The sequence below is a fragment of the Arabidopsis lyrata genome, assembly GCF_000004255.2.
Source record: "Arabidopsis lyrata subsp. lyrata unplaced genomic scaffold ARALYscaffold_1, whole genome shotgun sequence".
Classification (NCBI taxonomy): domain Eukaryota; kingdom Viridiplantae; phylum Streptophyta; class Magnoliopsida; order Brassicales; family Brassicaceae; genus Arabidopsis; species Arabidopsis lyrata.
In genome coordinates this window covers 8,950,409-8,965,123 of record NW_003302555.1, presented here as the reverse complement: position 1 = coordinate 8,965,123, position 14,715 = coordinate 8,950,409, and the positions used below count along the sequence as shown (strand labels likewise).

At 34.0% G+C, this 14,715-nt stretch overlaps 3 protein-coding genes across 4 annotated transcripts in view; 1 reads left to right on the top strand and 2 right to left on the bottom strand.

The window, feature by feature from the left end:
• LOC9329200 (DEAD-box ATP-dependent RNA helicase 42) overlaps positions 1-994 on the bottom strand; it is a 4,846-nt gene extending 3,852 nt beyond the window's left edge. The window contains exons 1-2 of the mRNA XM_021015076.1: positions 817-994; positions 7-741 (exon numbers count right to left, since the gene is read on the bottom strand). Of these exons, the coding sequence (XP_020870735.1) occupies positions 7-657 (651 nt within the window). The 5' untranslated portion in view covers positions 658-741; positions 817-994. The remainder of the gene's footprint in view (positions 1-6; positions 742-816) is intronic.
• Positions 995-2,326: 1,332 nt separating this feature from the next.
• LOC9326477 (AT-rich interactive domain-containing protein 6) lies at positions 2,327-6,959 on the top strand. Of its 2 annotated transcripts, none has more exons than XM_021015083.1 (14): positions 2,327-2,643; positions 3,001-3,308; positions 3,444-3,577; positions 3,664-3,703; positions 4,083-4,135; positions 4,232-4,277; positions 4,702-4,794; positions 5,269-5,391; positions 5,478-5,526; positions 5,603-5,666; positions 5,841-5,907; positions 6,020-6,070; positions 6,369-6,461; positions 6,571-6,959. In XM_021015083.1, exons 2-14 carry the CDS (start codon positions 3,015-3,017, stop codon positions 6,664-6,666), a joined length of 1,203 nt encoding a protein of 400 aa, XP_020870742.1. In that variant the 5' UTR covers positions 2,327-2,643; positions 3,001-3,014; the 3' UTR covers positions 6,667-6,959. The 2 variants fall into 2 exon arrangements, with proteins under 2 accessions (XP_020870742.1, XP_020870741.1); XM_021015082.1 differs by having other exon boundaries at positions 2,328-2,643; positions 2,996-3,308.
• A 2,893-nt stretch (positions 6,960-9,852) lies between these two features.
• LOC9329199 (AT-hook motif nuclear-localized protein 27) lies at positions 9,853-11,513 on the bottom strand. Its single transcript, XM_002890368.2, has one exon. The coding sequence runs from the start codon at positions 10,993-10,995 to the stop codon at positions 10,051-10,053; it is 945 nt and encodes a 314-aa protein (XP_002890414.1). The 5' UTR covers positions 10,996-11,513; the 3' UTR covers positions 9,853-10,050.
• Positions 11,514-14,715: the final 3,202 nt, after the last annotated feature.

Below are 14,715 nucleotides of genomic sequence, written 5' to 3'. Positions count from 1 at the left end.
GTTTCAGTCACGCTTGACATCATCATCACTCTCTTCATTGCCAACCTCTCGTGACCTTTCCCTTTCCCGGTTCCTCCTACTACCCCTTTCTTTCTCACGTTCTCTCCTATCCCTCTCTCCATCTTCACGTTCCCGCCTCTCTCTTTCTTTAACTCTCTCCTTCTCCCGCTCTTCCCGTTCCCGTTCTCTCCTCTCTCTATCCTTCTCCCTTTCTCTTTCTTTCTCCTTCCTCTCATCCCTCCCTCTATCTCTATCCCTTTTCCGGTCTTTCCCTCTATCTCTCTCATGTTCTCGATGCCCTCTCTCCTTCTCCTTCACTCTACGTTTATCCCTCTCATCCTCTTCTTCATCGTCATCCTCAGAATCACTACTCTTCCTTCTCTCAGAACGTCTCTTCACTCTCTCCTTATCCCTCCGTCTCCGCTCCCTCTCCTTCTCTTTACGTTTCTCCCTCTCTTCATCATCATCTCTATCGTAATCATCTTCAGAATCACTACTCTTAACTCTCTCAGACCGCCTCTTCCGCCTATCCTTCTCTCGACGCTTCTCCGAACCCCTATCCTTCTTCCGCTCCTTACTCCGATCACGATCTCGCCGACTCTCCTCCTCCACAACGTCCAAATCTTCGCTCCTATATTTGGATTTCTCTACCTCCATTCCTAAAATTCAGCTAGATAAACACGCAGATTCAATGAAAAATCAATGAAAATTCGCCCGCCGCGGCGATCCACCGCGAATTGCCTGATTCAGAATCAATGTGTGAGGAGATAATCTCAGATTAATCGAACAGAAAACAAACAAGGTTTTGAAGCTTACAGAGATAAATCTTCGATGGAGAAGACGAAGCTAAGCGAAGAATCTAGAGTGAACAAGAACGTCGGAACCCTAAACTTCTGGAAATTGTGGAAAAGGTTTGCTATAAATCTGAGATGGCGGTTTTTCTTAATTATTTATGTTAATAACAGAAATCAGCCGACCTGATTTGGATCCATATTAAGCCCATATTTGGCATGACGATTTTGGTTATATTTTTGGGCCTAAAGACCAAAGTGAGATTGCAGCTTTTTATTATTTTTTAATTTTTTTTTCCCAAATATAATTTCGCAATTTTTTTTAGTAAGATATTTCCTTATATATATCCCATTTTAATTGAAAATCTCTTAAATATAGAAGAAAATATTTTATAATAAATATTTTCCTTAGTATGTGAACTATACTTGGTAAGTTCACAATTACCACCACAGCTTTGAATTTATCAGTCAAACAATTTACCACCACAGCTTTGAAATTTATTAGTTTCAAAGAGGAATAATAAAAATACCAAAGAAGTTTAAATTAAAAAAAGTTTTATTTTTTTTCTAAATATATTAACCTAACGCATGTATTGCAAAAGTACTTTTTCTAAATATATTAACCTAACGCATGTATTGCAAAAGTACTGACTACTGAGAAAAAATTAATATTAGATACTAAACATATAATAATATCTAAATGTCAAAAAAAAAATCGGTTAATAATGTTTATCACGTGTAATTAATGTGTGGTTAACAAAAAAAAAATGTTTATCACGTGATATTATCAAAAATTTGTAAGTTTTCATTAATTTATGAATTTTTTGAAAATGTTTACAAGTTTAGAAAATTTTCAGAAATTTTTATCTATTTTTTACGTGTTTTGAAAACATTTACGAGTTTACAATATCTAAAATAATTTTTATCTTATATTTGAAAATGAATGATTTAGAAATTTTTGATAAGCTATTATATACATTTAAGTGACAAGCTTTGATATATTTTACGTGTTTTTGGCAACATTTACGTGTTTACAATATCTCAATATAGTTTATCTTACATTTAAACCTTAAGGTTTTGGAAATATTCATACATATAATGCATTTTACGTGTTTTTGAAAATGTTTACATGATTACATTGTCTTAATATAGTTTATCTTATATTTAAAAGATCAATGTTTTGAAATTTTATATACGTTTTAATATATTTGTGATCTTGAATTTCTTTGTATATATTTACCCTGTAAGAATATTGGTTATATCTTCATTAAGATGTTGTTTCCCACATCTTAACTCCAAATCATGAAACCTAAATTTTATTCCCAACATTATATACTTTAACTATCATCTTGAACCTCGTTTGAAATGTAAAATTATTTTATAAACTTTAACCTAGACCTAAATTTTCATACACAAATAACAATAGTTGGTATTAGATTTGAACTGTTAAACTTTTTTTCAATGTTTATCTTTGATTGTTATTGCATATAGTTGTCCCAATCAATATTCAACAACAATAGAAGGAACAAAACCCAAATTTACCAAAAATTAACAAAATCTAAAATACTAATAAATACAAAAAGAAGGAAAAAAATTGTTTACTTTTTGAGAGTAAAACAAAGTTGGCCAAGTTAAAAACCACATCCATCCATCATTTTTACTAATACCTTCCTCCATTGACAAAAGATTTCTCTCCTCTTTCGAATTTGTCTCTCCTTTTTCAGCTCTCTTCTTCTTCTTCTTCCAGTTTCTTTCAATCTCTCCGGCCGCTTAACCCTAGCGCGCCGCCGGAGGTCCTGCGTTCTTATCCCGTGCTTTCCTCGCCGTCGCCGTCGCCGTCGCTGCAGAACTCGTAAGCATATGTTTTTTTTTTGCTGCTCTCAAGCTTTTCGGTTTTCTCGGCTTGTTTATCTGTCGTAGTTTTGATTAGTCTGAGGTTTTGAAGTAATAGAGTGAGTGAGTGAGCTTTCTCCAATTCTTGATTGTGTTTAGTGAGAGAGAGAGGGAGAGAGAGAGAGGGAGAGAGAGAGAGAGAGAGAGAGAGAGAGAGAAGCTATAGTTTATAGGCGGAGAAGAAATACAATTCCTTTTTGTAATATTTGAAATCACCAATAGTCATTTAAAGTGTTTATCTTTTTCGTTTTTTTTTCCTGGATTTGTCTTCCTTTTGTATGACGGTGTCTTGCTGTGACTGACTACTCCAGAACAGAATTGAAGCATAAGATGGTGGATACCGAAATGCAAGAGCAAGATGTGACTTTTGGTGCTGAAGATGTCCTTGTTGAGACAAAGTATTTAGAGGAAGAACCTTTGGAGCCAGAAAATCATCAGAACCCTAGTGAAATCCCTCAGCCCCTTGTTCTTGGAGATGGTCAGGCTAATAATGGTCATGGGATGAATGGTGGTGTTGGAGTTGTTGACCACTCTGAAAGGAAGACTCGTAAGGTGCAAATCTTGAGTCCTAAGACTGAAGTTGAAAACACCAGAAAGCGGAAGACTTGGCTGCTGGATTCTGAGGTTAATAGACTGTGTTTCTTTAGATTTGGCTTGAAAAGCCTGTGTTTTTTTTGTATTCTCATGATTGAATATCACTGTTTTGTGGTAAAAATTATTGTGGTGATTGGTCACTTACTAGTTCACCTTTCTTTACAGGCACAGGGAATTGATGAGGCAGGGACACCAGTAGAACAAGTGGCGTTTCTAAGAGAAGTGGAGGCCTTTTACAAGGAGAATTTCCTGGAATTTAAACCTCCTAAGTTTTATGGACAGCCTTTAAACATTCTCAAGTGAGTTGTTGAAAAAGTGTTGCTTTTGTTCTTAAATAAACCATATAATCTGGTTATTCAGTGCCTGACTTTTGCATGCAATGTAGGCTATGGCGAGCAGTCGTTAATCTAGGTGGATATGAAGTGGTAATTATCCAAAACCATATCATTTTTAGTTCGCAGTTTATACGTCTTGGTTATTTAAGTTGGCTTGTATGAGTATCACCTACATTTTTATTGTTTGAATTGTGGATGACATGTGAACTGTATAAGGTATAACTATTGAATCGGTAAGCTAATTGATGATAAGGGTATCTATAACCATGTGGCTTTCAGGGAAGATTTATGACTTTTTAGTGAATAATTAAGCAGGTGTGTTAAAGAATGTTTGGTTGTTGGGAAACTGATTTATTTTACTGTTGTTAGCTATATTTGGGAGTATATATTCAATGTTTTCTTAATCTTCTGCTGAAATTGAATGTCTTATGGTCTTTAAGATTCCTTTGTTTTTTTCATGGTAATGTAGGTCACCACAAATAAGCTGTGGCGGCAAGTTGGAGAATCCTTCCATCCTCCCAAGTATGGCTGATGTTTCCCTTAGACTCTCTGTTAGACTTTGCCAGTTTTTCATAATGCTAATCTTTTTCCACATTTGGTTAAACTATCTTTATTCAGGACATGCACAACAGTCTCCTACACATTCCGCAATTTCTACGAGAAGGTGAGTTTGTTTTTGTGCATAAGTATCATATATTTATCCTGTCTTCATTCTTACTTATCCACTTCAGACAGTTCTCCTTGTGCTTCTTCTTGGTATGGTATGTTATAATAGTTAGTTTGATTCTTTGTCTTGCCGAGGTATGGCACTTTATTCTGGACTATTCTTTTGGCACTTTGAATGCACTGATTATTTTCTTTCTATCTTATCATATAGATATAGGTGTCAAAAACCTTGTTTCTGTATAAAGATTTCTTATCATTAACGTGGTGGAGGCTTAGCCTTATATACATACAATGAATCAATATTAAACCTAGATACATTAGGGAAATAACCAAACTATACATAAGTTATTTCCTAATTGTACAATAGACCCCGTATATCTCAATAAGGTGCATTATGATCTATATCTTTGCTTCAATTGCAGGCACTTTTGGAGTACGAAAAGTGTTTAAGGAAAAATGGTGAGCTTAACCTTCCTGGTTCAACATTGCCTCTGTCTTCCAGCCTCGAGAAAGAGGTAAGAATTTCCCCTAAAAATGTGACTTTTATGGCTTTTGGAATTTAGACACTATTGAATATATGGAAAAACTTGTAAATATGGAAAGTTTGGATGAACATCGATATAGCACCGTGAAAATTAAAGAAAAGTATCTACTTGTCAATCTATTGTGGGAAGGGTTCATGTATTGATAAAATGTTGTTGACACTGAAGAAATGATAGCTTAAGAGTTATTTTTCAGTATTTATCTAATGCAGATAGAACCTTCTGGAATGTATAATACCACCTAAACCTTTTAAACCCTACTATCTGCAATCTGACTGAATAAAGCTGTAGCCTTTTTGTGTCTGATACAAAAGCCATTAGAAATCCGTGTGCATAACCCTGTAGATTACCATATAAGTTCCAGAAAACCTAAAGAAAATTCATGTGCCTTTCTTTTTTCCCTTCTCCATATTTTTTTTCTTCCCTGATATAAGGACTTTGATGTAGGCAAGTAGCCATCAAGGTCCAGGGTCAGGCAGGGCACGAAGAGATTCTGCAGCTCGTGCTATGCAAGGTTGGCATGCGCAGCGCCTTGTTGGATCTGGAGAGGTTTCTGCGCCTGTTGTTAAGGTTTCACTTCAATCCTTACTACACTTTGTGATTCCATTATACAGAAATTTTTCATGCACCAGGATGATTTTCTCCTTTTGTTTCAGGATAAGGGCTTAAACTCAACCCCAAAGCATAAGAAACTCAAAAGCATTGGTAAATATAATTCTCAAGGCTTTGCTATTTTGTCAACGTGGGTTGCTTAACATTATGTTTTAAACGTTTTTTTCAGGGCTACAAAAACACAAACCACAAAATAGCATGGACCTTTTTGTTTCAAATGAAGCTGACAAACAGTTACGGAATGCTTATCCTCTCCTGCTTGCTTGCAATTCTAGATAGTTATATTAATTTTTCGTTTCTTCTTTCAATCCCTCTTAGCAGTAATGAGATGAAAACAGAGCATTTTCTTGACCTGAACATATATATTACTATAAATTAACGTTAAGGTTTCCTTTTTGTCTTGATAGGTCGGCTGCTGAGGTTGTTGATGTTGGACCCCTTGCTGACTGGGTGAAGATCAATGTCAAAGAAACTGTGAGTAACTTCTGCCAACGGCTAAAGAAACGCCAAAAACTTGCAAACTGGATGTTTGTTTCCAGTATGGAATTCTTACCAAATCTGTTTTCTTTTTTTCTTGAATTCACAGAAGGATTCCTTCGAGATATTTGCCTTGGTACCTGGACTTCTTCGCAAAGAGGTGAGCAGTCCTTTGTAACCATGTCTCGGAAAAGCTACTTGATAAGTCTTTGTCTTTGAATTTTGTATGAATGCATATTACTGTGGCAGTACATAGCAAGTACTAAGAAATTTGTTAGGTTACCAAAGCAGTTCCGTAGACTATTTTTCCTTACGTTATACACCTGAAGCAGCATAGATATTTGGAAGTTTTGACCTTTAGTTTCATAGTCTCAGTACACAGTGTTGTTGGCAATAAGTATTGTCTGGTAAAATCAATACTAAGTTTCGATTATTGAACGTAAGTTGTCTTTTCTCAGGTTCGAATTCAATCAGATCCTGCGGGAAAGGTGGTTATAACAGGCCAGCCAGAGCAGCTTGACAATCCTTGGGGCATTACACCCTTCAAAAAGGTAAAAGTTTTCTTCTATATTCCAGATATGTCCATTAACTGATACAGAGACAGCGAGACCTGTGTATCGAACTGAGAACCTTCCTGTCATTTTGATATGATTTCACCAGATTGTTGACTTATCAGCAAGAATCGATCCGCTTAACACATCTGCGGTCATGAGCATGCATGGCCGGTTGTTCATACGAGTTCCGTTTGAGCAGTGATGGATGTCAAGAGTGAGCTGGTCATTTGTTCTTGGTTTCTTCTAGGAATTCATCATATGTTTCAGAACCAAATTGTTAGGCGGCTGAAGCAGTTTTGTAACTGTGATCTGAGTCTGAAGACTGAAGTTAGGAACATGCAAACAAACATTTGATCTTACTGTAAGATTTGTCTTTTGTAAAATTTGAGATTAGTAGGAGAAACTGCTCTAAATCTTAGTTTAAATCCATTTAGGATGCAACCAACAATGATGATTGAATGATATGCTTTTCTTATACATGTTTTTTTTTATATAGATGAATAGATGTGCCTATCCAATCTACTAGTTAGTTCTAATAGTATACTTTTATGTTCTCATGCTTTTCGGTTTTTCATAAAGTTCTCCTGAGATGATTTGTTTTCAAAAAGTAAAAGTGAAAGTATGCAAATATTGGTGGTGCATCCTATTATTAAAGGGAAAACAATTACAGCAAAAACTATTGACATTTCCCTGAATCTTAAAAGTTCATGATTGTCCCTTCGGGAACATATGATTAAGAAAAAAAAAAGAAAAAAAGGTTCATAATTTTGAAGTCCACTCTAGTTTTAGACATCAGAAATATACAGCAGGATCATGACAGAAAACATTTGTTTGGTCTAAATAATGTTCATTTTACATAAAATAGCATGATTAAGTTTGTTTTAGTGGATTAGAAGGTAACAATCACACACACATTTTATATTTTAATTATCTGTTTTTTGTCTTTAATCATGCAAAAAGTTCACAGTGATAAAAAAAGTTTTTTTTTTTTTCTTATTCTGAACTTGGTGTAGCTCAATTGCATGTAAGGCACATGACATGACCGCATGGGAATTTGATAATATCTACAACTGCAATGCTTGCTTTTTCTATCTACATGTTCCAAGCCCCAAAAAAGCCATAGACAGTACAAGCAAATAAAAACGATTTTTACTCAAAGACATCTAATCACTAAAATTTTAACTAATTGTATATTATGGGATTAATCTGCAATTTGTTCCATAATATTTAGTTGCCAAAAAAGAGATCTTTGATTGAACATTCGCTCTCATCTTACAACAGACTAATTCAATTAACAATAATCATTCACATAACATATTCATCAAATTTTAGTAGCTCCACAAACCCAACTATCTTTTGGACTTTAACTTATGTATTGGTTATCTAAAAGCAGTTAATTTAATTATTTTTACTGTTTTAGTATGTTTCTATCATTATTTAAATAACGTTTAGGGTCTGACTGGTTGATATACATAGTAGAAAAGGAATTAGAAGAAAACAAATTCTTCTCAAAGTGTAATATAAAATAACCAGTCAAGAAAAAAGAGGAATAAAAGTAATTCTTCTGTATTCCTTAAAAAAGTAGAAAAATCATTCAACTCAAAATTAGAAGTTAGAAAATTTTCATCTCGTTTCCTCTAATAGTAGCTTTTCCTCTACTTTATTTTTTTTCTTTTCAATTCTTTCTGTTTCTTCTAAAATTAAACCAATCAGACCCTTAAACTTTCTTTTAAAAAAAAAAATAATACTGCTTGCTTAAGCTTCTTTTTGTTCCTAGTCAATAAATTAGTCCCTAGGGAATTGGAACATTCCTCTTTTTCACATATCTTGGTAATCAAAACCCCATTTTTGTTATGTTGCGGCAGAGACTAGCTCTTAACTGACACTACAAATGATTTTTGTTCATTGTTAATCTTCCCATGTTATAAGTTCACTAATTTGTATGTAACCGACGTACGTGAGATAACATTAATTTACTTCATGTTTCTACTGTGCTTTGTAACGGTTATCTTTAACCAATATACCTTGACTAAAATCCCCAAAACAATACTAGTATGCTCTAAAAATGGTTAAAGATCTAATTAATAGATGGAATGAAGATGTATGAGGACATATTAAATAAAAGAATAATCCCTCTCTTTTTTTTTTTGCATAATAGCAAAAGCATATTTTTCTATGAATGAATTTGTTTATTTTTTAGCGGGATGTTAGATGACGATTATACCATTCTATTTAAGGAAAGTGATTAGATTTTAGCAGAATATAGATTGAATTGAATGCTTCATTGCCATATTTTTATCTCTCTAATTAAACAATTATTTGCACTTTTAATTTCATGCCTTGTCCCCAATATCATTTTCTTGCTCTTTTTATCATTAAATATAGAAAAATCATAGTATTTTGTAGTGGAGGAACACGAAAATACTATTTGAACTGTTGGTTGAGAGTTGAGATACAGATTCTCCATAACAGCCAAAATTAAGGGGTTTAAAATCTCAAACCAAAAAAAGGATTGTAACATGAACAGTATATATGTGACCTACAAATATCGGTTTAAAGCTACTTGTTGCCAACTATTTGAATGGTGTTGGATTTACAACTCTCTTGGAAAGGATCGAACTGGTCGCATAGAAGCATGCATATATATTTTATGCATGAAAATAACTCTACTGGTCGAATGAAAAACATTGACATGGGCACATGGCCACTCCAAGCATACATGCATGTAATATTTCTAAATATTACTAGGTGAAAGAGATCGCTTAGACGGTCATGTCTTAAATTGTTTAGATAACACATTCAATAGGATCTTAAACGGTACAAAGGGCTAAAAATACGTTCCAAACAGTCAAATGATTTAACTACAAAATTATATAGATGCACGAAACCTTTTGATCAATATGTAAGTTAATTATTAACCTTATAGATATATCACATTGAAGTTGTGATCTTAAACGGTATACGCAGCTAAAAAGATGCTATATATAAGCGTCAAATATATTAATTAGATGCCCCAAACGTTTTGATCTATATGTATACTCATTTTTAACCTTGGATATATTAACTGGAATTGTGAAAAAGTTGAAAGGGAAATGTTACGAGAGATATGAGATATCAGATATGTATGACAGTATGAGTCTTAGGCGTTGATATATAAACATCAGATTCATATAATTACTTCTGAGATGTACCCACATATATATATATATATATATATATATATTTCATCAATATAATTAATACGTGGTTAAGCTTAAAATTTCTTTAAAAGAATAACGAACTCATTATTATATAGACCTATCTATAATCTATCAAATCGAGCTAATTATCATAAGAAATACAGGGTACTGCAGCGCACGAAACCCTAGCAATGAATAAAAGAAACGCATACATGTAAAGTTTTTTCTAGCAGCACGAGAGACAAATTATGCATTTCTCTAACATCTATGCAAAAATGAGAAGAAGAAAAAGAAAAAACACGAGAAATCATATGCATATCAACTAAATTTAAACACCAAAGATCCCAAAAGAAAGACGACTCCACAAGATGATAAAAACACATAAATTTCCGGACATTAAAATTCAATTAAAAAGGTGGTCTTGAAGGTGTTCCAGCTCCCCATCCAAGCAAATGAGGATCACCAGAAAACCCATAACCACCCACATTACCTCCTAACTGTCCCTGACCGGTCACTCCAGACGGCGGAGATGCTGATGGAGCTTGCTGCATCTGCGGTGGCCCTCCTCCTCCTCCTCCACCACCACCACCACCCTCTTCCTCCTCCTCCTCAATCGGTAGTCTCTCGAAAACCGCATTTGAGAACGAAGCAGCCATTAGTATAACCGGAGCTGATGCAATAAGGGGAGCCACCACACTTCCTCCGACCACCTGACCTTGTCCTCCAGCTAGAAATATAGACAAACCACCGGCACCAGGAGGTGCAGGAGGTGGCAAAACAGTCCCGGTTAGTGAAAGAATCTCAAACCTTCCATGTAAAGTCACAACTCCTCCTCCTCCGGACACACCACCGCCATTTCCGGGATTGACTGGCTGACGGAGAGTGACGTTAGATACGGTGCCGTTTCCTCCTAAAACGGAGACGCCTCTCCCTCTCCTCCTTGCGTAAGTGGAAACACTCTCAACTATATCAGCTCCAGGTGATACCTCAAGGACGTGAGATCTAAGCGCGTTGGGGCTATCGCGGGTTACTATGATCGGTGGCTTGGCTTTGTTCTTAGATCCTGGTGGACGTCCACGTGGACGTTTTCCGGGTGCTGAACTTGATGTATTCGGGTCTGAATCGGGTCGACCCTGTTGATGATGATCTTTGTTTGAGTGATCAGATTCTCTCGAATCATCAGACTTTTGTTGTTGTTGTTGTTGTTGATGATGTTGCTGGTGCTGATGATGATGCTGGTCGATAAGATTGATCCCACCCTGCGGTTGAAGCTGTTGGTGGTGAATCTCCGGTCTAAAGAGGTTATGGAAGTATCTAGAAGCTCCACCGCCTTGCTCGTAACCGCCTTCCATCGCCGCCGCATCTACTAATTCCCTGTCCCACCACTGCTTATTCGCCAGCTCAAATCAATTTCTTGATATCTTGATCCTTCTCGCTCATATATTGGGAGCTAGGTGAAGAAGAGCGTGAAGAGAGAAAAAGGAAACTCAGATCGAGAAGTCAAAACTCAGGATTTTGAGGAACCAATAGCTAAAGCATTAAGGTGTGATCGGTTACACAAGCCGACAAAATATAGAAACAGACCAAGAACAGAACTAAATTAAAGACGAAGCAAAAGATAAAAAAAGGTGACTTATGTTAAATGATCTCTCTCATGAAAGGTAAGAGGAAACCCTAGTTAGGTAGCTTAATTAGGGCAAGAGAAAGAAGCAGCTTCTTATTGCATACGAGTCGTATTTAGCGATTCTGATGTGCTCTGGAAAAAAAAAGGAGAGAGAAGCTTGAGATTCATGTGCGACTCTGCAATAAATTTTTGGTCCTCTCCTTGAACGAGGAAAGTAAAAGCAAAGACATTACACCGAGAATTTAGCGGAGAAACAGTCCCCTTTATTATATCACTAATATAATAAGTACTTTATTATTATGAATAATATGTTCTTTTTTAAGTACATTAATATTTAATACATTTGCACAAAAGCCGACAAAAAAAATTATGTGTGTAAGTGGTTATCCTTACATAAGATCCCAAAGAAAACTAGGGGTTCGTCGCAGTTTTTCTTTGGCTCCAATCGGATAAATATAAAAGAAATTTTGAGATAGAAGTCTTATATTTGAAAGCCTGAGATAAGATTTACGGAAGAGAAGCAAAAAAAATAATTGGTCAATTTGTTTATGAGAAATTATACGAAATAAAGAAAACGTATCATTTTTTGAAAAAAAATCAACACAAAATGTCAAGTGGAAGTTGGGTACAAAGATTAAAAACGAGTCCTATATATACTCTCCCTTTAAGGCGCGTGGAGGTTAAATTATTTAATACTAAATGTTATCATATTACTAATTTAATTATGGTTTTAGTAACTTAAAAAGGTTTTCGTAGAAGTAAAAGTGAGAAATAATTAAGTACTATTTAGTCTTCTCTTACTTGAGAAAATATTTCTATATGTAATTTTATTTGGAATTTTAATATATTTAAGCTTCTTTTTATTGTAAAATTTAGTATAAACTTGCATTAATTAATTCTTACTAGATATTTGTAGGCTAGTCATTTTCATAGTGCTGCTGATATATGTTATTATTCAGATTCAAACTGGATACATGAGTTATACAGTTAAACCTCTATAAATTAATACTCGATAAATTAATAAATACGATAAAATAATAAATTTTGCTGGTCCCAAGTCGGGTCAATGTAAAAATTAACCAAATTCGATAAGATAATAAGATAATAATTCTTTTCAAATCCCTATGTAAAAATATGGTCCCAATAATATCATAAATTAATAATCATGTGAATTTACATATATATATATATAAAGATAATATATTTTTAGTAGTTTTTAAAAATGAATTTCTATTCATAAAATAGCTAACTTATATAAGTTTTCAAAATTTAAATAAGTATAATTTTTATTTGAATAATCGTATAGGCCGTTCAAATACAACAGTTGAAGTCACTATGTTACATATTTTTTGTATACGTGAATTTATCTATAATCTTAGTTATTATTGTTTAAAAAATTTTGTCTTTCTTCTAAATATTAAATATTCAAGTCTAAAATTACCAAAGTTATAGCATCCAAAACATTACTTTTAGTCTTTTATTTAGATCAAATTATTTTTTCTCATATTTTTAAAAAAAGTTTTAAAAATTAAAAACAAAAACTCTCTATAAATTAATAAATATTAATTTACACTATAAATTAATATCACTATAAATTAATAAATTATCATGGTCCCAACATTATTAATTTATAGAGGTTTTACTGTATATAGTATATTATTACTATTTTTGTCAACTAATCTGGTAAAATGTATAATAATTTAAAATAAATAAATAGTATATGGTTAGCAAAGACAATTTTCTAAGAAGAACCCACGTTCTTTAATAAACAAACGGATACGAACAATCTTTACTATATAAAAAAAAAAAGAGAATTAGTCACTTTTAAGCGTTGCAGAACAATAATTGATTTAACTTTGCTTTATCTATGTCTGTGTGTTTGTTGTTACTAAATTATCTTGCTAAACCCGAGCTAATTAGATATCAAAGAATCAATGTTCTTAGTAAAGTTTCCCACTTGTTGCATCTGATATTTATTTATATCTACTTTAGAAAATAAGTGTATGATTATCAAGGGTTTTTTAACAATAGCTCTTAGTAATTTTTTAGTATTAAAATCTTAAAATTTATCTCTTACAAACATGTTTTGGTTTTTAGCTAAGAAACCTTTCTTACCAATCTTACCAGTTGCCATTTAATTAAATACTTTTTAATACTTAAGATTTACTTAAAATTTGGTTTAAAACCTACCAATAATCATGGTCTTAGCCGCATAACAAAGAACAATGATCAATCTAGGTAATGGTCCGTTATTATACTGAGATCTGTGTATATTCCTTTAAATATCGTAAAACGAGTGGACCCTTTTTGATGATAAGTTTGGAGAAAGTTAATGATCCATTAATGTGGAAGACTAGCTAATAATTATCACAATGTCAAATTAGTTGATACTACTATTTTATATTCTAAAAAATAATTGATTAGTTCTTCACCTTTCTTTTTACCTTAGGTCGAATTTGGTGTATTACTAATTAGAAGTATCTTCATACAAATTATATCAAACTTTTAATTTACAAAAATTGTTTGGGAAAAAACGATAATTAATCCCAAAAATACTTACCAATTGCATCAATCCATTCAAATAATTGCATATTAATTTATTGAACTGGCTAAACTCGATCCGACCCATTAATGCATGACCTTATATCGGACCGTGACTGGTTGTCTTAATTTTTAACTGCACCCATATAGTAACACCGAAGCTCCCTCAACGTGGACGCATGTGGCCTGAACTATGTGGGACCGAAACTCAGTAGGAAAGTAGGAAATGGATCGGAACCGTCCATCCTCATGGCATGCGGGACCCATGAACCGTCGTTTTCATCGGCGTAACCTGGCGAGTCAGGGCTCGGTGCAATGTACTTGAACCGGACACGTTAGCTTGGTCCGCACGTGCACAGACAAAAGTCACGTGCGGTCAAAAGGTCAGAGCATGAAAGTGAAAGCCAAGCTGTGTGACCACGTGGAGGCGGTCGGAATCATCGGTACTTGCTCAGTCAATACCTTATCCAATCACAGCCCTTCTCCCGAATCTATCAAACTTACTTTCGTTTCTTTTGCCCGTATTTCTAATTCTTAAAAGCAAAAACGTACGTGAACTTTTGTTTTTGAGTATTTTAAACATCGGAAACTCTAAACTGGTCCAACTCTTCTTCTTTTTTAATTGATACGTCATATGTAAATCGAAAACCGAAATGTGTGGATTGTGGAACGTCTACGGTCTATCATCGACAAACTTAGAAAATAAGTGGGAAGTGTACATATAATTTAATTTTAAGCGAGAGAACGCCAAATTAAGCACATTATGTAAGTCTAAATATGTGGCTGTCCTATGTTCTTACGCTACTCATCTAGATCATGAACCCATTTCACTCTAATTTATAAAGAATATATATATATATATATTATTGAATCGATACGTCCAGTTATTGTCGCGTGGAATTTAATG